This window comes from Rousettus aegyptiacus, unplaced genomic scaffold (genome assembly GCF_014176215.1).
Source record: "Rousettus aegyptiacus isolate mRouAeg1 unplaced genomic scaffold, mRouAeg1.p scaffold_m13_p_2, whole genome shotgun sequence".
Taxonomy (NCBI): domain Eukaryota; kingdom Metazoa; phylum Chordata; class Mammalia; order Chiroptera; family Pteropodidae; genus Rousettus; species Rousettus aegyptiacus.
Genome location: NW_023416295.1, coordinates 169,651,651 through 169,677,079, shown reverse-complemented (window position 1 = coordinate 169,677,079; position 25,429 = coordinate 169,651,651). Strand labels below are relative to the sequence as shown.

At 56.6% G+C, this 25,429-nt stretch overlaps 2 protein-coding genes and 2 long non-coding RNA genes across 5 annotated transcripts; 1 reads left to right on the top strand and 3 right to left on the bottom strand.

Annotated features, from left to right (window-relative positions):
- The first annotated feature begins 662 nt into the window (after positions 1 to 662).
- LGALS2 (galectin 2) lies at positions 663 to 2,469 on the top strand. The gene is given in 4 exon segments (XM_016161804.2): positions 663 to 706; positions 1,689 to 1,864; positions 1,866 to 1,937; positions 2,096 to 2,469. Coding segments are annotated over 4 exon segments (447 nt in total). The 5' UTR covers positions 663 to 693; the 3' UTR covers positions 2,282 to 2,469.
- Positions 2,470 to 2,833: 364 nt separating this feature from the next.
- CDC42EP1 (CDC42 effector protein 1) lies at positions 2,834 to 10,162 on the bottom strand. 2 transcript variants are annotated; one of them, XM_016161802.2, is made up of 3 exons: positions 10,007 to 10,162; positions 4,979 to 5,675; positions 2,834 to 4,061 (listed from the first exon to the last, which is right to left on the bottom strand). In XM_016161802.2, the coding sequence occupies exons 2-3, from the start codon at positions 5,439 to 5,441 to the stop codon at positions 3,427 to 3,429; spliced, it is 1,098 nt and encodes a 365-aa protein (XP_016017288.2). In that variant the 5' UTR covers positions 5,442 to 5,675; positions 10,007 to 10,162; the 3' UTR covers positions 2,834 to 3,426. The 2 variants fall into 2 exon arrangements, with proteins under 2 accessions (XP_016017288.2, XP_016017287.2); XM_016161801.2 differs by having other exon boundaries at positions 4,979 to 5,730; positions 10,007 to 10,152.
- A 1,495-nt stretch (positions 10,163 to 11,657) lies between these two features.
- Positions 11,658 to 17,252, bottom strand: LOC107519225. Its single transcript, XR_001599061.2, has 3 exons — positions 16,870 to 17,252; positions 14,336 to 14,506; positions 11,658 to 12,610 (listed from the first exon to the last, which is right to left on the bottom strand). It is a non-coding gene; the product is annotated as an uncharacterized LOC107519225 (long non-coding RNA).
- A 25-nt stretch (positions 17,253 to 17,277) lies between these two features.
- Positions 17,278 to 20,479, bottom strand: LOC107519224. Its single transcript, XR_004955952.1, has 3 exons — positions 18,740 to 20,479; positions 17,709 to 17,774; positions 17,278 to 17,577 (listed from the first exon to the last, which is right to left on the bottom strand). It is a non-coding gene; the product is annotated as an uncharacterized LOC107519224 (long non-coding RNA).
- Positions 20,480 to 25,429: the final 4,950 nt, after the last annotated feature.

The following is a 25,429-nucleotide window of genomic DNA, read 5'->3' as shown; positions in this document are numbered from 1 at the left end:
GTGGGCGGGGATGCTAGGGGAAAAGTGTCGCCGCCCTTCCCCAGGCCTGGTTGCCGTCTGTAGAGTGAGGACAGATCATCTCCATGGCCCTCTAGCGTGGGAGTTCCTGCTTCTAGAGTTTTACAGATTCTTAGTTTTGGATAGATCAAGACCTGCATGCCTTTGATACAGGTTTTTGTTTTTGTTTTTGTTTTCCTGTTAGGAAATTTGAGTTCAAGTTTGTGTGGTCATTAAGCATATCCTTGTTTGGAGGATTATGCTAAGGCCACTGTGCCTTCTTCACTTGAACACTGTGAGGTCAGCAGAGACCATTCTAGCCATTTCACAGAGGGGCAAACTGAGGTTCCCTCAGCGGGGCCCTTCGTTTCCAGATGCAGCTGTTCTTCTGGTCAGGCTGGGATGGATGAGAGCAAAGCAAAACGGGCAAGAGCGGGGGCTCCGGGAAGCTTCGATCGGAGGATCAGAGCCCGCCCGCTCTTCCGCCTTCCAGCTCAGCGCCCTCGTGTGCATGCGCAGTGGGCGAGCGAGACCCGCGGCCCAGTCGAGATGGGATAACGCTCATGAAAAGCATCTGGGCGTGTGTGTGTGATTGACCTTTTTGCAGAAGGTTTCTCCGTTGGGAAAGTTTGAGATGACGCGCATGGACGGACATGAAGCTGGGGACAACCCTGACGACGAAGGGCAAGATCGCCGATGATGTTAATGGGTGAGCAAGGGGGGTGCTGGGGTGTGGGAGAGAGAGGGGGGACTCTCCACCCGGAACAGGCCGGGAAGGTGGGGGCAGGCGAGGCAGCCTGGTGAGATGGTCAGAGTGACCTCAGGCTAAGTGGACCTTTTTTACATCTTTGCTCACCCCTGCTGGCTCCTTTCCTGTTTGGACATGCCTTTCTATCACAATTTCACAGCTGACACCATATGCTTTATCCCTTGGCCCCAACAGACACTGAAGGGGCAGGTGGAGAAGCCCCTGGAGCTCTGCCCACCTCCTGAAAACTCAAAACCCAGGGACATCACCCTCTACCCAGCTGAGAACTGGGGGCCAGCCTTTCACACACATTAAACCAGGGCAGCCACCAGGGGGTACCAAGTGGCCTGGTTTGCATCCTCCCCATCAGAAGCAGACACATTTATCCACCTGGCCAGTTACAGCTCGGCACTGGGCTCTCCCGTGTGTAGAACAATTTCAGCATTTCTTGGGACGGATGTCCATCACCTTTCGGTTGAGAGGGGACAGGCAGACGGGATAGGAGCCAAGAGAAAAGTCACCATTTTGTCCTAGTTGGGTCCATCAGGTGGGCTATCTCTGGGTCCATCAGGTGGGCTATCTCTGGTCTGAGACCTCCTAATGAAGGCACCTCACAGCACAGAATGTCCCACTCTGAGACCCTGGTCTAACCCAGGCTTCTATAGTGGTCCTACCAAGAAGTCACATAACCCCAGATTCCATGTGCCGAATGACAGGGAGCTCCCCTTAAGATGATGACTGTTTATGTCAAACTTAATAGGTCTTCAGATAGCTAAGGACAGCAATTCTCTTCTCCAGGCTAGACATTCCCAATTCCTGAAACTGTCACTAGTGCTCCTAATGGAAGGTGATACTCCAGTGCCAAGTCTGACAACACTGTCACATTCATTGTTTTAAGGCACGCACCTCAATTAACATGACCCTTTTTCGGTGATTCCTCCAGGTCGTGGTCAACCAACACCCTGCAACCCAAGCCGTTTTACCCAGGGCTGGCCCTTCACCCTTACCTGTTACTCCTTCCTCTGCCGTTTTGTGATTGACCAGGGCCAAGGAACGGATAAACTGGACCTGCATTTCAATCCACACTTCTGTGAATCCACCATCGTCTGCAACTCATGGCATGCATGGCAACCAGTAGGGACAGGAGCAAAGGGAAAATCACATATGCTTTGGCCCAGGGTCAGAGGTCAAGGTGAGGTCAAAGGGGAGAGGGGCCTGAGGACGATGTCAAAGGGAGAGCACAAAAGGAACATTGGCCCAGACACGTGCTGGCAGTTTGAGCCGCCGGGCACTGCCTTGGCCCATTTCTAGGTGCCTCCTGACTCCCTGACACCTTCCTTCCCACTGCAGTTCACCGTGACCTTTAGGAGTGACGGATTTAAGGTGAAGCTGCCAGACGGGCACCGGCTGACCTTTCCCAACAGGCCGGGCCACAGCCACCTGAGCTACCTGAGCAGCCGGGCGGGTTTGACATTTCCTTCTTCAAGGTTGACTGAGTGGGCAGCACCTCTCCAGAATGACAGATACAGCCTCTGACCCCTACCTTGAATTTCTTCTCAGTCACATCGGATCAGCAGCCCCTGGGTCCTGGCTTCCCACCTGCAGTTCCTTCCCCTCTGACCCAATTTCCTTCCCCCAAGATTAAGGACAAACTAAAGAATTCACCTTTATCCAGTCTTTCTGACAGAAACTGTGGTTAGTGTTTTCCAAGCGTTTTAATGCTCATAATATGGAGGAAACTGAGGCACAAGGTCATAGGACTGCCAAGTAGGGATGGAGACATGCTCCCAAACACCTCTAAGCACCCACTACTGCCTATCTGTCCCTGGTTATCACAAGGGCAAGTGACAAGTTACCCTGTGGGATTATGGGGCAGGCATTGGTTCCAGGTACCTGGGCCAGGAACTGCAGATAAGGTTCCCACCTGGGCTTCTTATCTCAGGAACATTCATTCCAGCCTGGTTACTCATTACCCCGCCATGGTCCCTCCCCTCCCTGGGGGCCCTGAGGGGGTCCTCGGCTTCCAAACTGGAGTTGAATGAACTAGCTGAGCTGTTCTCCCAGATCCCCAAACATCTTGCAGGACACTTTTACCAAAAAAAGCCTTTTTTAATCAGGACTCAGTGGCAGATCTGGGGTGTACAGGAAGCTGGGAGGTCACCCCTAATTTTTCTCTGAGGCTTCTGGGACAAGTCGGGGTTCAGGTGGGAACATTGGGGAAGCAGCCTTAGCGAGGGCTAGGACTCAAGGATGTGGTGGGACCCTGCTGGGGACAGCTCCAGGATGACAGGCAGTCCCTTTGCAAAGAGACAAAGGCCCTGTGTGGTATGCTCCCTACCCCCCATCCAGCAAGGACAGCTCCCCAGCACAAAGGCAGCACTGTGAGGCCAGGCCCTCCAGCCAGTGGGGGCAGGGCTGAAGGAATGGCCACAGGGTCCAGAGTGGCAGCAGAGGGAGGCAGGTCAGCCTGGCAGGGCTCTCCAGAACACCCAGGTCCCCAAACAAGCCTGGCCTCCCTCCCATGTCTGTCCTGCAGAGGCGTGGAGGGGTTTGGGGGCAACTTGGGTCCTCCCTTCTGTCGTTGCCAGCACCCAGCTGTCAGGTGAGGGACTGGCTCTGTATCTGGGCTCTTGGAAAGTGGCCCCGAGGCCTGGCGGCTTCCCGAGCCCATGCTCGGCCACTCACACCTTGACTTCGTCGTCCTCCTCAGCATCGGCAAACTCAAAGGTGTTTGCCTGCACCGAGCTGGGCACGGGGGTCCTGCTGCCTGCCTGGGGTGCCCCCCACCCTTCATCCAGGCTCTCCCAAGAGGCCCGAGCCTGGGGCGGCACCTCCACCAGCTCCCGCTGAGCATCTATCTCGGTGTAGTGGCAGTGGTCCCAGCTGCCACCGCAGCCTGCTCCCCGGTGCCTGCCAGGGGCCACGGCAGCAGGTGCACGAGGACACTCTCCCACTGGGTTGACCCTTGCCTCAGCCACTGGGCCCAATCCAGCGGTCACCCCATTAGGGTAGCGTCCACGGGGTAGAGGGCTCGGGGCAGGGGCTGGAGGGTTTGCTGCAGGGGCTGAGGGTGGGGGCGTTGCATTAGAGGCTGAGGCTGGGGTCTCAGCTGCAGGGGCTTCTGAGAGACTCATGACCCCCAGCAGCTCACTGAGGAGAGAGGGCCCAAGGTCGAGGTCCAGGCGGAAGGACAGGAGGGAGTCAGAGCGTCGGAGCTCAGGCTCGGAGGGGAAGGAACTGTCACGGTCTGGGTCTCGGTCACGAGGCTTTTCTGGGCGAGGCAGGCGAGAGATGGTGCAAAACCCGGAGTCTAGGCCTAGGAGAGAAATGGGGATCCAGGTCAGAGCTAGGGTCTCTAACCAGGAACTGAAGAGGGGGGAGAGCCAGAACCAACCCCATGTTGCGATCTGGCCTCAGTTTCTCCCATCTTTCCAGAACGGTGAAGCCCCCCATCAACCCTGGAAGCTGAAAATGGACATACACCTCATTTGCATTTTGTGGCTGAAGAAAGTGAGGCTTAGTTGGGGATGAGGCAAAGGGCTACAGTTTGATGGGGTGGAGCCAAGCCGGGAGCTTAAATAGCTCAACTCTCAGTCCCGGCTGTGAACTTGGCTATGGCCCCTGGTCTCCTGCCATGACAGTGGCCCATCACTGAAGATGAACCAACAGCATGTGTGTTGGTCACAGGGAGGAACTAGCAGCCAGGGTCTGACTGCACAGAAGTCACAGACTCAAAGAACAGGCAGATGCCCTCCACAGGTCCAGCCCCTGGCTCCAGGACTACCAGGCCTGAGACATAGTGGGGTTACTGTGGACCAGACCTCAGTGGGGTTCTGAGCAGTGACCTGCACAGGGAACATTAGAGACAGGCAGCCACTGGTGTTGCGACAAGGCTGCAGGGCAGTAAATGGCCACCAGGTGGCAGCAGGAGCCCTGTTCCCAGGTGAGCTGTCCAGCAGAGTGAAGTGGGCACCTGCTTCTCTCCACTAGGACAGGAAGGGCCTCTGGTTTCTGTCCGTGTGAGTGGCTTTCCAAATGTGTCAGTGTATTCTGGAGAGTGAGCTGGTTCCCACTCCTTGACCCCTTCCCTGTCCATGGTGTGAAGTTTGGGCCTGACCTCCATGGTTAAGACCTAACTACTGTGGGGAAAAAAGCTCACTTGGAGGCTTGGCTGAACCACCAAACCCTCTTGGCCTCAGCACCTGAAAGATAGGAAGTAACCCAGGCCCTCACCATAAGTGGAGCGGCCGTCCGTGGAGCCAGCGGGGCTGCTGTCGAAGCTGATCTTGTTCACCACAAGGCTGTCGTAGGTGGCCTGGTTGAGCTGGGGCAGGGAGATGGCGTTCTTGATGATGGGGGAGATGGCAGGCGGAGCAGGCGAGGATGCCTGCGGGGAAGCTATCCGCCTGGGCGGCACCCCTACTCTGCGCACCTGCTGTAGCTTCTTGGCCAGGAAGCTGCGGGGCGAGCGGTGGGTGCCCCCGGAGCTGCCTCCATGGTTGCTGAGGAAGGAGGTGTCGCCAAAGACGTCCCCGCCGCGGCCCACATGCATAGTGTGGCGGAAGTCCCCGAGTGGCGGGCTGATCATGTCTGCAGTCAGCCGCCTCTTCCCCTGTGAGCTGGACGCCCAGCCCACCGGCGAGAGCTTGCCCAGGTTCATGGCAGGGGCTCTTCTGGCCCCCTGGGGGCCTGGCATCGGCTCTGGCTGTTCACAGCTGCTGGTCCATGCCTACCTGGGGCTTGGGGTGGGCGGTGGGCTGGGATCAGGGTTTATGTCTCAGCTCCTTCCTTCTCAGTGGAAGGGGGTGGACGGAGGTTGCCCCTCTGTTCCCCTAAGGTGCTGCCCCCAAATGCTGAGACCATGAGGGGTCCATGGCTTGTCTCTCCCTGAGGCCTGGCTCCTGGACCTGTGGATGCAGCCGTAGATGTTCTGTTGAAGAACAAAGAAGGTATAAGATGTGCCTCAAACGTGACAGGGTGGAGACCTGAAAGACGGACAGAGAGAAGAGTGACGGTAGGCCTGGGGGATCCTAGGCCCAGATAATAATAGCTAAAGAGAACACACGGTGGCAGCCAACAACAGAGGTGGGGATCACCGACAAAATGCTGAGCGGGTGCACAAAGGAGGACACACTGTGTGATTCCACGTTTAGGACATTTAAGAACAGGCAAAACTAAACTATAGTGATAGAAATCAGAGTAGGGGTTGCTTTTGAGTGGGTATTGACTGGGCACAAAAAGTTCTTGGAGCTGTACACTTAAGATGTGTCTGGTTATTATACAGGGCCCTTTATGAAACCCCAGAGTGCCAATGACTTATGCTCATCACACAGTTAACTCACGCGACAGCCCTGAGGGAGAAACAGAGGCAGCAAAGAACTGAAGCGGCTTGCCTGAGGCTACACAGGAGAAAATGGCGAAACAGGGCCCCCCAAATCCAGATCCCTTGAGTCTCAAGCTACACCGCCTCCTGCGAGTCACCTCCCTTCTCCATGGGTTAAATTGTCTCGACTCAGTGGCGAGGAGGGAGGCGGTGCCCAGGAAAGGCTTTGTGAACGCCTGTGTAAACAGCCCAACAGAGGTTCCTCAGAGCCCTCCGCCTTCAAGGTGCTTCCTGGAGAAAGGATCCTGTGGTCAAATGTGGCTTTTTCCAGATGCCTCCTTATGCCTGTGCATATTCACCGTCGTTCGTCCCAACATAGGAGCTTTGTCGTCAGGTAACGAGTTTTGGAAAAAGCTCAGCTGGTGCCAAAAGCTATTTCTTGCCCACCCCCGCCCCTCCCGATTTCCCCACGGCCCTGATCTTCTCTAGGCTTCTCTTGGTCTGACCCTATCTCTTCTAGTATCTTAGAAAGTGTAGGCTGAAGGACAGACCCCTACGGGCTTATGGTCTAACCTCTGGTTTTCCTGTGGCCCAGAGAAGGGCCAAGCTTGCTCAAGGTCACATCGAGAGAACTAGTCGGGACTTGAACTCAGAGCCTCTGACTCACACAACTCTTGACTGGCTCCTGGAGCCCAGTCTTGTTTCCCCAGATCGGCAAAACACTCCGAGGGTGGGGCCGCTGCCTGGATTTTCTTGCCTTCCTCCTTCCCAGCACCCAGCCGGGGCTTTGCACTCGGCGTGGCAAGTGCCAAATCAATATTGGTTTAATCAGGAGATCTGCATGCCACAGGATAACTTTCATGCTAAAGGATAACCCTTTGCCACCTTCTGAGTGAGGTTAGGTGGGAGATTTGGTGGTCTTACCACGTGATCTTGGGCGAGTCACTTACCTCCACAGGCCTTGCACCTCAGCTGATAATAATCATTAAGAGAAACCTAGATCTGAGTCTCGATTAAAAAAAAAAAAAATTGCTGCCACCTCCAAGCGTAAAAATCTCAATAATGCCCTTTGACTGTTATTTGAAATTCAAAATAGGTTAAATAACAAGATAAAAACAAAGAAAGCAATAAAACAAAGCTTGCTTTGTTTTCTGACTACATTCTCTTCCCTTCCCACCATCTGATCCTCCCCGAACCTTTACTCCTCCTCCTCGGGGCGGGGTGTGTGCGTGTGTTCTGAATCACCCCTTTCCCTGGCACCCCTGGCACCAAGAAGTCCTCGTGGAATGTTTGTTGTAGTTATGAGGCGCTCTGCAGTTGGCCAACCACAACGTGATGTCACCGACTCTCCAACAGCCCTGCAGAGCTGCAGGGTCAGCCTACTTCGCAGGGAGAGCCCTTCGGAGGGACGGGAATTGGCCAGGGTCACATGGCAGGCACATGGTACAGTCCAGGTTTCCCTGCTCCGAAGATGAGGGAGGAATTTCTGGGGGAAGGAACTGTGAGGGGGCTCATTCTGAAATGTCACGCGGAGGGCATCACTCCATCTGCCATGTGGCCATACCCGCCTCTCTCCTAGCTCCCAACTGCCCTGGCTTCTTGAAGCAGCCTGTCCTCTCTCATCAAAAAAGGGGTCCAGCTCCCACCCAACCCCCATGGCCACTGTGACCTGGGAGGCCAGCTTCTGCCCCAGGCTTGTGATGATGCTCTCATCTCCCGCATGGCTCTGGGCATCTTCAAAAGGTCTCCACCTGCCCGTGTGGGGCCAAGGGCAGGGCCCTGACACTGGAGACCTGTTTTTCCCACGTGGAAAATAAGAAGAACCTCACAGGCTGGTCCCCTCCTGGGAGAGTCACAAGAGTGGAAGGTGCTGTAATTGATGCCTCGTTGCTGGAGCGGGTAGCTCTAGATCCAAATTCAACATCCTCGTACTCACATCTCTCATTCCGGGGCCTCTACTTGGCACTTGACACTGCCCCCAGGGTATTGCTGGTGATGAAGTGTGCCCCACCTTGTGCCCCACCTGGCCCTGGAGTAAGCAGAGCTCTGGGTGTCCTGGTGCAACACCTGTCTCCCCTCGCTGGCCCTGGAATACTACCTGCTCGTGCTTAGAACACCCATTTTACAGATGGAAAAAAAAAAACCAAGGCAAAGAAAAGGAATTAACTTGCCCCAGATCACAGAGCAGAAAAAGTGATTGGCTGGGGCCCTCCCGACATCAGCACTGATTGCGGGGGAGGGGTGAAGACTCCAGGGGTTTGGGGGAGAGCTGTTGGAGGAAGCCACCGCCAGCCAGCCACTGAGCATGGGAACGGCAGGCCTGGGAGGCAGGGGAGACTCAGCTCCGCAGATGCAACGTGCCATGACCTGGACAAGAGGAGTCAGTCACACGCAGGCTCCGTGTCTCAGGAATCCTTATATCTTCACTATAGAGCAGTGGTCCCCAACCTTTTTGGCATCAGAGACGGGTCCTCCTATGAGGACCTAATGCTTGATGAGGTGGAGCTGAGGCGGTGACGCCAGCACTGGGGAGAGGCTCAGGGACCGTCTACCTCCGCCTGTGTCGCCAGGCTCCTAGCAGGCCACCTACTGGGACTGGTCCGATCCCGGGGTGGGGAAACCCTGCTATACAGTTAGGCCTGGAGCGCGGTAGCAGTTTACTCGATGGTGGTAATGACGAAAAGATGCTGGAGGTCTCGGGCAGGGACCATGCATCAGGAGAGACCAACAGAGGCCGCTGTGGGGGCACTGTGGTTGGGGGCCGGCCAGGAGCCCGTCTGACTGCGCGGGAGGCCGAGGCGCAGGCTGGGCAGCCGCACTCTGGCGCTCACCTGGGGGTCACGCGCAGGCCGTGGGGTCCGCCAGCGGCGCCACCTCTCATCCTGGAGGCCGCTCGCGTACACACGGCCTCCTTGCCCGAGAGCGCCCGCTGGGTAACACAACCCCTACCAATGGACAGCGGGACCCTATCTTGGTTAGGGCTGCTCGGGTCCCTGGAATAGGGGTTAACTCCCTGGGGGCTGGCTTCGCACGCCCCTCGAAGGGAAGCCGCGCCAAGGTTGGGAGACTGAGAAACTAGGAGCGGGTTAGGAGGGGGCACTACGGGCCATAGGGGAGGGTCTGCCGGCCAAGTCTGCCGTCGCCCTGGGTTACGGCGCCCGCGCCGTGTTTCGTGCGGCGGTGACCTCCACGTCAGTCCCTTCCCCTCTCCGAGCCTCAGTTTCCCAGTCCAGAAAATGGGCTTCAAACTTCGCGGGGCTTGCATGGTTGCGGCAAAGGCAGAACACGTAGAGAGGGCAGTCGGGATTGGATTTAGCCGAGAAAGAATTTAGCCACAGAACATTTCCTCTGGGGGGCAGCGGGTTCGAATGTGGAAGGTCGCTGGGCGCGGGAAGGGGATAGATAGCCGGCTGCCTTGGCCCGAGGGGAACCGGACAGAATGACCTCATCCGCCGCTCCGTCCTGGAATGCAGCGGTCGGGGAGGAGGCAGGGCTCCCGCTCCCTCTCCGCAGCGGGACCCCCACCACCACCCCCGCTTCCCGCTCTGCGCGCCGACATTTCGACACATCGCCCCCGCCACGTCCCTTCCCTTCCCACCCCAGGGCAGGAAGGAGCGCAGACGGCCCTCTGCCCCCCCCCCCACTCTCGTTCTGCCACCCGTTCTGCCTCTCTCCCCCTCCGGTTCTCTGCCCCCCGCTGCCCACCAGGAACATGGAAAAGCCACCCGAAAACTTGGAGCGCCCCCGCGCCGCTGCGCGCTCGGCGCCCCGGGCCTTCCTGTTGGCACGCGGGCGCCTTCGGCAGGCGGTCCCCCTCTCTCGCCCGCGCCCCAGCCGGGAGAGCCTAGGAGGGCGCAGAGTCCCCGTGGGCGCCGCGTTCCCCCGCCGCGTCCACGCCCACCCGGGGCTGGGGGAGCCGCGGGCCGGCTCGCTGTTACCTTCTTTCCGCGAGCCCCAGGGACCCGGGCGAGGGCGGGCGCGGCGGCAGTGGCGGCGGCGGCGGCGGCGGCGCGTCCCGGCGCGTAGCCGGGGCGAGTCGCTGGGCCGGTCTGCGCCGCCCTGGCCGCGGGCTCCGCGGGCTGGCTCCGGGGCGGGGGCGGGGTGTGGGCGCGCGCCCTCCTCCCGCCTCCCTCCTCCCGCCCGCAGGCGGGGCCCGGCCCCCTCCCGGGCACCCAGCACGCTGCCCGCCGCCCGGAGCGGCGGCGAGCTGGAGGGGGAGTGGCGGAGGCGCCAGGCCAGCGGTCCCGGGCAGGAGGAGCCGCGGAATGTGCGGGCTGCCCAGGCTAGGCGACTTGGGTCGCCGGCAGCCAAGCCCTCCCCCACGGGCTCCGCGCGGGGCCTTGGGGCGCCCTGACTTGATAACTCGCTCCTGGGCTCTCCAGCTGCTCCCTGCAGGGGTTTGGGGAACAGGGGAGCCTGACCGCGTCGGCTTTGAACGCCCGAGGGACCTGCTTAGACCTCGCGTTCTACCGGCTGGGGTGTCCGCTCGCTTTCTCCCAGCCCTTCATTCTCTTCAATCCTATGCAGGCCTCGCGGCTGCCAGACTGGGGTGCAGGCCGTGGCAGGTCGCTGGTAGAGCGGTGTGCCGTGGATATCAAGAACGTGGGACCCTGGAAGCCAACAGCCTGACTTCCTATTCTGTCCCCGCTGCTACTTAACTTTTCTGTGCCTTGGTTTTCCTACCTGTAGAAGGAAATGATAAAAACGGGCATCAGATGTTATGTTATTAAGCGCCCTCTGCTCTGTCAGCACCTAGGAGGCTTGTGGAACAGGTAGGTGAGATCACACCTCAGATGGATGAGTTCAGAGAGCACCTTTCAACCCTGCCCATGAGGGTCAGGGAATCAGCTGTGCCCAGGACCCTGTGCCATCCTCAAAGCCAGGAGATAGATCTGATTCCCGCCTCACGTTTTGTTCTCCTCATGTTTTGATACTCACCCGGGACTGTGAGCTCCCGCCTGACTGGCAGGAGTCCCGGGGTCTGCCCTTGCATGGAGAGACCTCCTAACACAGCTCGCCGGGGAGGGATCGGCGGGAGCTCACCAAAGTTTCCTCGAGGAGGTGACCTCTGAGTGAAGTTGTAGAGGACACCTAGGCAGAGGGAAGGGCAGCTGGAAGTACACATCTGGCAGGAGAGGATACCAGCGATGCCTCAGAGGCAAGGATCCCGCATGGAGGAGGCAGGTGTGGCTGGAGGAAGTGGTCTGAGCCCTGACCTGGCTGGGGATGAGGAGACACGTTTACACACAGGTGGAGGAGACAAGGTTGTGCTCACAGAGTGCTACGTCTTTTTCATTGGCTTCCTGAATCCTCGTGCTGGTCACCAAGGGAAGGGGTTATTTGCACAGCTGGAAAAACGGAGAAACCGAGGCACAGGGCATTCCAGCCCTTGCTGCAGTGGCACAGCGGTGGGATTGGACCGCAGTCAGTCTGACCTCTTTCCTGGGGTCAGGCTCCCTGCCAGGGAGAGTTGGGAAGAGTCTCAGAGGCACAGCAGAGCATGGGGGAGGGGGAGGAGAGGCTGCCGCTGAGAGGCAGGGACCAATGGGTAGGGGACACAGTCATGGGCTGGGAGAGAACTAGGCCAGATCTTGCGGGCTTCACCTTGGGCCAGGTGTCCAGCCTCACTGAAGCAGGGATGGGGAGCCAGCCGGCAGGTTAGTCAGGTGTGTATTTGGAAGCTCTCGCGTGAGCACAGAATGGACTGGAAGGACGGGCACGAAGGCAGTAGTAGTAACCAGCATTTATTGAACATCTAATACGCATCCGGCTCTACAGCCTCTTACATGCATCACTACATTTAATCCTCGTGAGAGCCCCATCGGGACTGGCTGCCGTCATGCCCCTTTGCGGGAGGAGTGGAGTGACTTGCCCAAAGCCGCCCACTGAGGCAGGATGTCCACACTTTCTGGCTGGTCCAGGACGGTCCCAGATGAGGCCTGCTGTCCCAGTGTAATTATTAATAGCACTTCCTTTCACTCTCAAAGGTGACCTGGTTAGACGAATTACTCTAGGTTGCCCTGGTCAGAGGGTCCTCAGAGCCGCTTGGAAAGGAGCAGTTTGGTGCAGTGTCAGAGGCCCTGAACCCAAATCCTGGCCATCAGCTTCCCAGCCATCGCATCACTTGGCCTCTCTGAGCTGCAAGTTTCTTGTCTATCCGTAAACGAGTATAACTCCAGTGCGGATATTGGTACTTAACAGGCATTTACTACTTGTTGTGAGTCCCAGAGAGTGGCTAAGAAAGTGGTCTAAATGAAAATGGTTACACCCTCTCACACACTCGCTCCGTCCTCTGGCTCCAGGCCAGGGGTGGGCAGGGGACCTTCCTACTACGCGCCGGTCACTTTGTCTCTGGCAGCTCACCGCAAGGCAACCTATGAGTCAGGAATCCTTTGCCCCATTTTACAGATGGGTAAACTGAGGCTGGAAGGGCTCGCTTCCCTCGTTCAAAGCTTTTCTCCAACTAGAAGTTCCTCTCTGTGTAGGCTGAGTTCTTGTTCTGGGTTCCATCCTGATTTAAGGATCCAACTCGGTTTTTCGCTCTGGAAAATGGGAGAAAGGGACGGGTCTGGGGAACCCCTGTGAAGGATGCAAGGATGGGTGGTGCCCGCTTCCCATGGTTTCCTCCTCCCCCAGTTGTCTGTGGTCCCCTGCCTTCCCCTGTCCAGAGGCTGTGCTCAGGAACGCAGGGGTTAACCCTGGCAAAGCTGTAATCACCGTGCAGAATGCAGAACGAATGCCTGCCAGCTGGGGACTGGGGGTTGAGAGGTGGGACAGCCTGCCCGGAACTCAACTCGGAAATCCCCATCTCTCCCCTTTCCTGGAGGAACCAGGCCCCTTGGGCCATATCACAGAGCTCAATTGCCCCCTCAACTCACCCCTGCAGAGGGGTGAAGCATGGGGCTTATGGGAAGGAGTCAGTTCTGGGCAGGGAATTAGGGCAGAGGGGGCAGGGCACAACTAGAGAGGGGCGCTTGCCTCGTAGGGACCCAGGAATGCCACTGGCGGCCCACCAGGCTCCAGCGAGGTTTGGAGTGGGAGCCTTGAGCTGAAAGAGTTGGTTTGGCCACATCTACCAGCCCCCCGCCCAGCCCCTCCCTAGGGAGCATGCGCACTTTCCATCCCAAAGCCTGACTGGGCTTTTGGTCAGTTTATGCATCTGCTCATTTTTAATTTTAATTTTTCAATTAGAATTGAAATTCAATATTATTTTATATTAGTTTCAGGTGTGTTAGACATTTATATCATTTATAAAGTGATCCCCTTGATTAGTCTAGCATTCACTCACCTGGCACTATACGTAATTATTACAATGTTATTAACCATATTCCCTATGCTGTACTTTACATCCTGTGACTATTCTGTAACTACTAATTTGTATTTCTTAATCCTCTCACCTTTTTCACCCAGCCCCCAAAACCACCCCTCCCATCTGGCAATCGCCAGTTTTCTCTCTGTATTTATGAGTCTGTTTTGTTTTGTTTGTTCATTTATTTTGTTCCTTAAATTAAGTGAAATCGTATGGTATTTGTCTTTGTCTGACTTATTTCGCTTAGCTAATACCCTCTAGGTCCATCCATGTTGTTGCAAATAGTAAGACTTCATTTTTTATGGCTGAGTAATATTCCATCGTATATATGTACCACAACTTCTTTATCCAATCCTTGATCGATGGGCACTTGGGTTGCTTCCATATCTTGGCTATTATAAATAGCACTGCAGTGAACGTAGCGTTATATATCTGCTCATTGACCCATCGATGGGTCTGCCGAGTCCTCTCTCTTTTGAATGTCCATCCACCCCCAGATGCAATTGTCAGTCCATCCATCTACCCACTGCCCATACACGTGTCTTTACCCTCTACCCACTCCTCCATTTACCCACCCCTTTACCCATCCATCTACTGACCTACCTCCCACTCATCCAATCACCTAACCACGTACCCACCCCTCAGTTGATCCACTGCCTACACGCCTGTCCATTCAGCCCCGCCCATCCATCCACCACGCCATGCACCCCTCTACCTCCACCCATTTATCTACCTATGTATCTGTCCACCTATTCCGTCCAGCATCCCTTGGCCTACTGCCCACCCCTGTACTTGCCTACCCACCCACTTGTCCCTCCACTTGGCCCTCCGTGATTCGCCCACTCATTTCCTTGTCCATCCTGTGATGCTCTTACATTGACTCACACCTGGCTTCTGCCGACCAGCATGGCTCATTGAGCATATCCTCATCTTTCTCACATGCGGAAACCCCGCTTACCTTCATCAGTGGTTTCCCCTTGGGCAAAATATCCTTGAAGGGTGTTTTGGAATGTCACCTGCCCCTGGAGGTCCTCCTTCAGAGTGAGCCTCTCCCCGGCACCTGGTCCATCCTCCATATTGGCATCTGTTGCCATGTGAGATCTTCAACAAGACAGTGGTATCTGTGTTCCTGGCATGTTTGGAGAAACGGTCATGGCCAGCATAGAAAGGGGGGCGGATCCTTGACCCCCAACTGGACTACAAGCACCATTAGGGCAGGCGTCCTCCTCCTGGGACCACTCCAAGGACCCTCTCCATGGGCTGGGCTCCTGGCAGGGGCTCAGACATGCCTGGGCATTGCAGGGGGAGGGAGAGTGTTGCATTCTCCAAGAGGTTTGTGCTAGGGGAGACTGGCAGTGGGCCGAGGGGGCTCCTCCATGCTCCCACCTCTATGACCCAGCATGCATTTTCAATCTGACAAACCAGAATTCAAGCCTGTCTTTGCTTCTCACTTGCAGAGTGAACTTGGACAAGCCACTTCCTTGCCTGGGGACTCATTTGCATTGTCTGTGATGAGCCATGAAGTTCACTGCCTGACCTATGGTCCATGGTCAAGGAAGAGTAGCTATTGTTATCATTTTCCTTTGCCTGGGAGGTGATTTCATCTAACACACGTTAAATAAGTGCCTGCTATGGGCCAGGGCTCAGCTGGGTGACTTGTGAGGTGGTGGCGATGAGTAAGAAAAGCAGTGCCTGCTCTCAAGAGTCATAGTCTGGAGAGGAAGACAGAGGCCAGGATATTGGTGGAGATGAAGGACCAAAACAACAGTAGAAGGGGCCAGGGAGGCTTCCTGGAGGAGGTGGCATTCGAAGTGGGCCTTGTGTTTTGGGGTAAGATTGCCCATTGGTAGAGCTGGGGAGAGAGCAGCCCTAGGGGGGGGTAGAAGGTGAGCTGGGAATGATCTACCATGGAGCTGGGGAGAGAGGCCTTGAACACGGTGCTGAGGGAGGAGGGGTGTGGGAGGGCCCTCTGTGGCATGGGCTAGGCCGGGCCACTGTCCTGCCCCCAGTGAGAGCTGCCCTTAGCGGTCACAGACCTTGGGTTGCCTTGGAATCCTTGTTGGGGGTTTCCTCATTAGAGGAAGCCAGGCGGCAACCTTGCCCAACGTTTTTTTCCCCCTGGCTGACTTTGAGAACAGAAATGCGCTCTGAGGGAGTAGGGGATGGAGACCCTCCTGGAAGGAACCTTAGCCTTCTGGTCCCTTCCTCCTGCCCCAGAGTCCCTAGAGTCAACACTTGGTGGGGAGTTTCAGGGCCTCAGAGGGCATCTGGGGACACAGCAAGTCCGCAGTGGAGCTGGGAGTCCTCATAGTTGCCTTAGTGTGTGTGAGCACCTGCTGAGTGCCTACTGTGTGCCAGCTCCCAGCCTAGCAGGATATAACAGACAGGCTCACAGACAGTTAAGGCTCAGACAGAGCACAAACTTGGCAGGGCTTCCAGGAAGGCTGCCTGAAGGAGGTGGGACGGAGCTTTATACAGCCTGTGCAAATCAGAAGGCGTGAGAGCCAGGCGGGGTGCACCAAGTGTGTGTGTCTGGCAGGAGTGTGTGCACATGAGGAATCATTAGCCAGAGTGATGACTGAGATGCTGGGAGTCGGGGCCCTGCCTGGGGCTGGCAGGTGGCCTGGGGGCCAGGTGATGGCAGATTAGTCCCTGGCTGTCCCGATAGCTGTTTCTGGTGGTGCTGCCTGGGTGTGAGTGGGTTCTTGGGAGCCAGTAGCGTCAGGATGAGAGTTAATCCCATGGGTATTTTGGAGGGCGTGGCCTCGAGGCCCACAGGGAGAGCCTGGCTCTGGAGGCAGCAGCTGTCAGGGCCGGAAACGCCTCTGGAATTCCAGCTCTGGGAAAGGGGCTGGCTGTGTGGAAGCGTTTTCTCAGCTGGAGCCTTCCAGGCCGACTCAGCTTTCGTCCCCTCACTGCTCCGCAGGGAAATGGGGGCGGGGCAGGGCCCCCACCCCGCCAGGCTCCCTTTCTCCTGGAGAACAGGACAAGAAGTTGGCCAGGAACTGAGGAAGGATGTGGGGTCAGTTCCTCCGGCTCCACCCTTGAGGAGGACAGTCAGATGGATGGATGGAGGGGGAAGTCAGGGTCTGAGGCTCCTGTAGCTGCAGGGGGTGGGGACGAACAGCAGAAGGGTCAGGGCCAGGTAACCCTGCCATCCCAGGGGTGATGGGACTGGGTTCTCCAGAGCTGGGCCCGGCACCCAGGAGCCTAGAGGTGAGGGCAGTGGGGAGGGTCCTCCAGGAGATCTTCGCTCTCAACGTGAGGGGGGTGGGGCGGAGAGGGGAGGGGCAAGGAAGGGGCAGGAAAAGTGTTTGAGGAGCAGAAACAATGGTCTATTCTCTGCCGTCCAGCCTGGGTTGACAGATAGGCCAGTGGGCTGGGGGCCAGCCCTGCCTTGCCCTGACCATCTCTAGCATCACCTCCTCCTGCAGCCCAGCCCGTGGGGTCTCACGTGGCCCTGCCTGGGTAGGGTAGGGGCTCCCTACTCACCTCCATGACCACGGGCTCATTCCTGGAAGCTTGGGTCCGTCTGTTTTCTTCTCACAAAAGCTGGCCCACTTGGGTCGATGAAAGGTTTTCACGTGCGTGATCTCCTTGTAGACACAGAAACAGAAGACGGAAAGCAGCTTGCTCGGGGCACCTGCCTGTTTCCCACAGAGCTGGAAATCGACCAGGCACCACTCCTGGCTGAGTCCCGGGTTCATCCACTGGTCCTCCACCTCCACCACTTCTTAGCTCCCGGTTTGCTCGTCCCTTTCTCAGACTGATGATGAGAGGAAGCTTATCAGAAGTGAGGGGAGCTAACGCTTAATTAATACTCAGCATCTCTTAAGTGCTAGACAAGTGCTTTCCTTGCATTTGCTCTAATCCTCACAATACCAGAGGAGGAAACTGAGGCCGAGGAGGTAAAGTTATCTCCTCAACCTCTCACGGCTTGGAGGTGGTTCCTCTGGACTCCAGCCCAGTCTACGGCATCCCCGGTGTCCTGCTGCTTTGAGGGCAAAGGCTTGGAGACCACTACGGGGCCATTATCTCGCTCTCAGAATGTGGGAATGACCTGTGTATTGTACACACATCCTCCTGGGGCCGGGATGGCTCAGAAGCATCCCTAACTGATGCGTGTTGCCTCTACTTATACCTCTTTGGTGATGAGGCGCTCACTCCAAGAGGACAGCCCTGTTAGTCAAGAATTTCTCCCTGAAATGGAACAGAAATGAACTCCTCATAACCTCTGCCCACTGCTCCTCTTTCCTCCTGCCGGGGCTGCACACAGATGCCCCTGGCTGTCCCCCCTTTCCAAGTGTCTCCCCAGGAGTCAGAAGACCTACCTCCCACTAGTCTCAGCTGTGGATCGTGGGCAAATTCCTTAGCCTCCCTCTGCCTCAGTTTCTCGTCTGTAAAACGGGAAAGAAAAGCCCTGATCAAAGGACAGCTTGGGGAGGAGCTCCGCAGACCCAGGCTGGGGGCGCATCGTAGCTGCTACAGATGTTCAGGCTCCTTGTGTATTTCCGAGTTGTGTCATGAATTTAACTGTCACATCACACAAGCTCTCACTAAGCGCCAACTCGGCCCCTGGCAACAGGGCACGGCTATCGCCTTTGAACTCGGGAATTTGTGCCTCAGCTCCAGAGGGGGGACGAGACACAATGGCTCGTATCGTTTTATGTGTAGCGTAACCTTTATTAATTTGTAAAGACTTCAACCACACCCTCACGGGTCAGTAGAGGATCTCACAGGTGAGGAAACCGGCTTAGAGAGGTGAAGCGACCTATACGAGGTCTCACAGCATCTTTCCACAGGGTGATTGGTCAATTGATGCTCTCTAGAGCATCCTCCTGTCAGACCTGCAGGGGTTAACTGGGTTGGCTGGTGCCCAGACAAGCAAGGGGGAGGGGCTCATGGAGAGTGAGGGGTGGGCAGTGGGCAGGCCCCTCTGGATCTCTGACTCCACCCCGGTGGGCAGCTTGCGCCCCTGCCAGCCTCTTGTTGACTCAGCCGGCTTCTCTTCTGCCAAGGCCTGCTGGCCAGAGCTCCCATGGGGAGGGTCAGGCCACATTCTTCTCTGGCTAAAGCCTAGAGGGTGGCTGGTACCTCCTGGCAGAGTCTGTGCTGGTTTGTGGGTGCTGGGACAGATGCTAGGGTGAGGCAGGGAAATGTTTTTTTTGGGGGGGATCAAGGCTAGGGAACCAAGAGGCCACTGCAGGGAGAACGGATTAGTCTGGGAGCCAGGCTGCTTGGGCGCGTGGCTCAGCTTTGCCATTAATGAGCTAGGCGATCTCAGCCAGCTGCCCATCCCCCCCGACCTCAGTTTCCTGGTCCATCAAATGGATACAGTGATAATAAGCCCAGTCCACCCTACCTCACTCAGAGCTGTTGTTGGGAGGATCAAAGGAGAAAACAAGTCGGGCCGGAGTGAACCACCTTTGTAGTTCAAGGGCCCGCACGCACGGGCTGGCCAGCCAGTCTGGCGTTCTCCAGCTGGAGTAAGCGAGGAGGGAAGGATGCAGAGGCAACGCTCAGCTGGGGCCGGAGTCTGCCCGACATCTCCGCGCTCAGCTGGGGCCCGAGTCTGCCCGACATCTCCGCCTCCTCTCCAGGTCTGACGCAGCGACAGTAACAATAATACCACCTTCCCGGTGCAGGTGCAAGTCTTTGCGGGTTTACAAAGTCCTTCCATACCCATTAGCTCAGGTCACCCTGCCACCTCCTGCAGGTCACCCTGCCACCTCCTGCCTCAGGGCCTTTACGCTCCTATTCCTTCCGCCCAGCGCATTTTCGCCCCAGATGAGTGAAAGGCTGTCTTCTGAGCTCAAGTGTCACCTGCTGAGAAGCCTACCAGACCGCTCACCTAAATTAACTGTCCCCTGCCCTTGGCCCCATTAGCACTCTTCTTTCGAGGCCCATGCCATGCCTATTGTTTATGTAGGTCTTTCAGCGCCAGGAGGGAGGGACTGGACTGCCTTCTTCATTGCTCTGTCTGGAGATGGACTCCAGCCTTCCTCGGTGGCTATTATTACCCCATCTTACAGGGAGGAGCCCGGGATTCACAGGGGCCAGATGACCTTCCCTAGGCCACATGACCAAGGAGGAATGGAGTCTGTTGGGGGCTCTTTCCAGAACTGCCCCACAGCTTCACTGTCAGCACCCTCTGCAGGGCCCACCTGTCCCCCTCACAAGGTCAGGCCCGTGCCTCCTTCCTTACGCATACTATGTGCCGTGCACATATCTGTTTGGTGGAATGGGGGGAGACAAAGATTTGATTTAGAGGAGAATAAGCCCCTGGATTGAACAAAGTCAGGTTGCTGCCCTAGCAGGCCTCTGGGCTAACACCCTGTGCCAGTGTGGGGGGCATCCCAGGGGCCCCCTCTCCCTGCTGAGGCAGGCTGGCCGGCCCAGTAGCCCTCCCAGAATTGCATCGACAGCTGCCGGGTGGCCGGATGCCCCACCCCCCAGGGGCCTCTGGGCCTCAAGCCCAGGCTGAAGGCGGATCTGTGGCTGGCACTGCTCCTTCGGTTTGGGGTGGGAACACCACAGGGATTTTAAAAATAAAGGGCCTTGAGACAGTGGCCTGGCCCAGCCTGCCATGGGGCGGGGTGGGGGCCAGACAGGGACAATAGGATGTTGAGGTTTGGGGGCTGTCCACCCACAGGGAGCAGCCAGACCGGGGGAGCCCCATTCTCCCCGCCCCCCAACAGCGTTGCTCTCCCAAGAACACTCCCTCTCCACCTATCCTAAACAATAGGTCTCAGGCATTTACTGAGCACCTACTATGCGCTAGGCCTTGGCGACGGCAGGACGGGAACCTCCAGCCTCTCCTCCTCCCAGCTGCGCTGCTCTCAGAGCAGCAGCCCCTCTCCTCCTTACCCAACCTCGGACCACATTATTTCTCGAGTGCCTACTACGCTCCAGGCTTGCTCTGGCTTTTCCCCTCCCAGCCTCTCTATACTTTTCTCCTCTGCGCTCACACTCCCTCAGGCCTCTCCCCATCTCAGGTCGTTCCTGTCTTCCTCTCTCCTCTGGCCCAGCCAACAGGAAGCAGCCGGAGAGGTCAAGGGCCGCTGGGCCTCCAGAGCCAGCATCTGCACACACAGGGGCCTGTCTGGGGGGAGGGAGGGGCCGGTGGACGACTTCCTGTTTATGAGAATCGCAAGGACCCCCAGGGCGGTGCCTCAGACAGCCCTCCCGGCAGCCCCTTTAGTCTAGACCTCAGTTGCTCCCAGAGAGGCCCCCACATATCCTTATAGGCCGCAGGCAGCTAGCTCAGACCCAGGCCACTGCCCTCCCCCTACCGTGGGGAGGGCGAGAAGGGAGGAGGAGAGGAGGAGTCTTTAGAAAGGCCAGGAATGTGGGAGTCGAATGTCCGCAGGAAGCATCCATGGCTCCAGGGCCCAGCCCCCGAAAGTCTGGGAGCCCTGCCCTGCTTTGATGGGGGAGGGGCTGAGGGCGCTGAGAAGGAGGAGGCCAGACCCCATCCAGCCCCACTGGGGCCGCCGGGCTCCAGCTCTGGCTTGACCAGGCTCTGGCAGCCTCAGTCTCTCTTCTCTGGGGAGCGGGGTGGGCCAGCGACTCACTCTCTCAGCCTTGTTTCGGCACTGTTCGGCTTAGGCCTCCATGCCTCACTCAGACCAAGAGGCCACTTCACACCTCAAAAAATACCTCTGTGTTCAGAGCCCCTGCTCCAAGGGTGGCGGTGGGGGAGCAGCCAGAGGGGTGGGGCTGGCCAAAGGTGCCCCTGGGGAAGCAAACAGCCATGTCCTCCTCCCCCTTCAGGCAGCCCTGGCCAATCTGGTGATTGGGTTGCCCAACAGGTATTGACCAAGGGCCTGAGGGTCAAGGCCGGCTGGAAGAAGCGGGGAAGAGGGAGACTCTCCCTGTCTCTCTTCTCTTACTGAACCCAGAAGGTGAGTGACAACTGTCTTCTGCCTCCCCTCCATACCCCACACCTCTCGGCTCAGAGTACTGTAGACAGACCCTTAGGATACAACATCGGCAGTGCTGGGGTCAGTCATCCCCTAGGGGGCAGCGGTGGTGAGGAGCCAGCTAACACAGAGGAGGCAGTCACGGGGGGCTTCCTGGAAGGAGGCCACTCTCTCAACATGGAAGCCTAAAATTAGTAGAGACGTGTGGGCTCCAGGAAACAGCATGGTCAGAGGCACAGCTTTCCCAGGGAAATGCTGAAGCCATGATGGGGCTGGAGCAAGGCGCGGGCGAGTGAGTGCTAGGAGATTTGTTGGAGAGGCGGGATGGGGTGTGGGTGGGGACGAAATCATTCACAGCCTGCGGGGCTCCAGAGCGCCCTCTTTTGCCCAGGGCCAGGAGGTGGAGGGGAGTCCTTCGATGTGGCTGTGAGGGGAAGGGCCTGGAGACTGCCCGGGACCCTGGCCTGTAGCTCTGCGAAGCTGCCTCAGGCTTTCTAGCTCCTGAGAGGCCTGCTCCAGGTTGGAGCACCTAAGCACCTCGCCCCAAGACACTGGAGCTGCTTGCACGGGCCACACCATGGTGGTGAATAGAGTCCTTCCTGGCTCTGTCAAGTTCCAGCTTTGTGACCCTGGACAAGTTATTAATTTCCCTAGCCTGTTTCCACCTGTAAAATGGGCTAAAGACAGGAGCGGCCTCAGCGGGCTGTTGGTGGACGGCGGTCGTCTAGCAAACACCAAGCCCTAGCCAGTGCTTATCCCAGTTAACAAGTATTATTACTAATTGGGAAAAAGAGAAAGCTGGTTTTTCTCCAAGGACATGCTGACAGGTGGGTGAGGTGTGTCACCAGAAGAGGTTTCAAAAAAAGATTTGATCTTCAGCCCCTGGGATTCCCAGACTTACCTAATTCAGTGGACCCTCTGGACTCGAGTTAAAAATATCAGCTTTCTACCCCCTACACTCTGTACTGGCAGGTCTGGGTGGGACAGGCCTGGGACTTATAAGGAAGCCCCAGGACTGAGCCTTCTAGAGACAGGTGTGGGGAACATTCCTCTCTGATGAGAACAGGGATTCGCTCCAAATGCTTCCTTCTTGGAAACCAATTCCTTCAAAATCCCCTTTTAAAAAGCCGCTCTTTACTGGGCATGCACCACCTGCTCTAAGCCCTTCTGCGTTGACTCCTAGGATACTTAACGACAATCTAAAGATGTGTAGGTACTTAGAGTCTCTCCCATCTTACCGATGGGGTAACTGAAGCTTACAGAAGCTAAGAAACTTGCGTGAGGTTGCAAGAACTCTGTGATTTGTCAGGAGTCAGCCTGAGATTTGAACCTGACTGTGCCCTAAACCATTGGGTTGTAATTTCCCCACCTGCCTTGAGCCTGTGGGACTGCCTCCAGGCAGCTTGGGGTAGGACCTGGGAATACATACTTGTTACTCCTTTGTCCTCTAAGGTTGTGACCCTTGAATCAAGAAATGGCCAATGGCTAATCCTGCTTGAAATGCCCCTGGAAGGCAGAAAGCTAAGATTCAGCTTCCTGTGTCCTGCTTACTTCCTGCGGGCGGTCTCAGGTAGTTCCTGCTCCCTGAGCTGGTTTCCCTGTGCCCAAAAAAGGGATGCAGCACTTCCCTGGGGTCACCAATGGGTTGTTGAGACCAGGGCTTGGGAACTGTTTGGGCTGTGGGTTCTCTGGGACCTGGGAGTGGCAGGTGCTGGAGAAAGGGGAAGGGGGGCATTCTAGGGGTTCCTCAACATCACCTGCACTGAAAGCTAGTATCACAGAGGCTCCAGGGGCTGGGGAGGTCACACAGTGATGACAAAGTTGGGGGTGGCAGGAGTAGGGGGAGGTTGACAAGTAGCTGGCTTCTCCTTCCTGCCTGACACCCTAACACGTCCTGGCTGGTGGCTGCTGGTGATTCACCAGCTTTAAGCCCTAGATTCAGCTGCAATCAGGAAACGGGCCACTAGAGTGCCTGGGGCATTTTCCAGAAAGCCCGGTGTCCTCCCAGAAACCTGGGCAAGAGGCTCGGATTGGGGGAGAGTGGAAGGGAGGAGGCAAAAAGTCTGGTTCCAGAAAATTTGCATAATTCATCTTTTCTTTGAGGACGAGAAATCCCCAGGACCTGACAGCCCTGGAAACCATTCACTCATTCACTCATTCATTCCAGTTTATCGAACCCCTTACATTGTGCCTGTTACCACGTAAAGTGGGGTTTTCCAGGAGCTTCCTTGATAGGGAGAAAATCCGGTAATCGTGTTTACAAAATTCAGAATCCACGGGAGAGAGAGCAAGTTGGAGCTGGGCGGTTGCGGCGTGGATAAGGGGAGGTTGCGCCAGCTCAGTGCCACAGTTCCGAGGCCCCTACGCGGAGGAATGACCATGCAGGTTTGGTTCAGGTCCTTCTGCCACTCCTGAAGTTAGTTCTTCGGCCCACCTGTGAACTGCACACAGTAGGGGTGCCTTTCTTCTGGGATTCTTAAGAGGATTCCAGCTCCTGGTGCCTCCACGGGTTCCTTGGCGGTGGCTGCATCACTCCAATCTCTGCCTCTGGTTCCATATGGCCCTTTCTGTGTTAGTGATAAGGACACTTGTCATTGGATTTAGGGCCCACTGGGGGATAATCCAGGATAGGTTATCTGGAGATCCTTTTCTTAATTACATCTGTAGGGACTTTTCCAAATAAGGTCACATATGCAAGTTCTGGGTGCAACCACCTTTTGGGGGCCACCATTCAACACATTACAAGATCCTGAATTCTAACCCCTAAGTGCAATCCCAGATGAAGAGCATCTCTCCTCTTCCCTCCTCTGGGCCTCCCAGCCCCTCCAGTCCTGCCTGCTTGAGCGGGGACCCCTTCCAGGTTTACCTTCCACCCCCAGGGGCCGAAGCGTGTGTACGGGTGTGCAGATGTGGCTCCCTCCTTGCTCCCCTGCTTCTCTCCGGGAGCCAATGCCCTCAGAAGCTGGGAGCATGGGGGTCCTGTAGGGAACGGGCGCCACCGTGCGGCCCTCTCAGAGACGTGCGGGCAGAGGCTCCAGGTTGGTTTCTGCCCTGCTGACTGCAGGTCCCGCCCCTTCCAGAGCTCCTGCTGTCCGCCAGCCACTGCACGCACATCGGTCTGTTCCTCACGGCCTCAGCATGAAGTGGGGTTATTACCCTCATGTTTCCAGACGAGGAGACCCCACTCAGAGAGACTGATACATGCCACAGTCGCACGACCTTCCACGCCCGTCCGACTCCAAAGCCTCCAGCAAAACCCAAAGAGGTGCATGGCAGTGGGGCGGAGCCTGTAGACATCGACGACATGCCCCGCGACTTCTCAGGGTCTCCGCTTCCCCATCGGTAAGGGGTGGGGTGCACGTGAGTCCCCCGCCCCCCAAGGAAGCCCCTTCCAGTTCTCAGACCCCAAGAGAAACCGGAAGAACCCATAACTCAGCCTTTTGCTGAGGTACCCCGTGGACCTCGCTGCCTCGGAGTACTTTCAAACGTTAGTCTTTTTTCAGTTTGCTTTTTTTTTTTTAGGTGTTCCTTGTTTTTCTATAAATGTCTTCATATGTGTGAACTATTTGGTAATTAAAAAAAGATATATATATATATATATACACATACACACACTTATACTTCCTGGGCCTCCAGTTTTACAGGCCTCCAGTTCCCCTCCTAAAGGCAGTAAGCTGAGCACAATTTCCTTCTGCATTCTTCCAGGGATGGGGGATGTTTGCATGTACCCGGCCACACATATATAATCCCACCCCCACCTTCATTTTTTAAAAACAAAAGGTGGCATGGAATATACATTTCTGCACTTGCTTTTGTCACTTAATGACGTTTTTGCTTTGAATTCATATGATTACATATAATTTGCTTTGGACGGGTACCATTTTCTACTGACATACAACACACACACACACACACACACACATTCTAAGTGTATGCAGCATGAACACAGCATGCAGCTAGAACCCAGACAAAGACGGAACACAACCAGCCCCCATGAGCCCCCTGTGCCCGCTTCTAACTCTCCACCGGGGGAACCGCTGTCCCAGCCTCTCCGACCTGGATCTGTTTTTCCCTGTCCGAGGAATCACATCCTCTTCTCTGTGCAGCTGCTTCCACTCAGCAGTGTGTCT

What these genes read in the sequence shown, in the direction of transcription:
- CDC42EP1 (XM_016161802.2), bottom strand. Translation starts at nt 5,441, where the DNA reads ATGCCAGGCCCCCAGGGGGCCAGAAGAGCCCCTGCCATGAACCTGGGC. An exon ending in GGACGGCCGCTCCACTTATG is followed by an intron (nt 4,062 to 4,978) that starts GTGAGGGCCTGG and finishes TTTCTCTCCTAG; the next exon opens with GCCTAGACTCCGGGTTTTGC.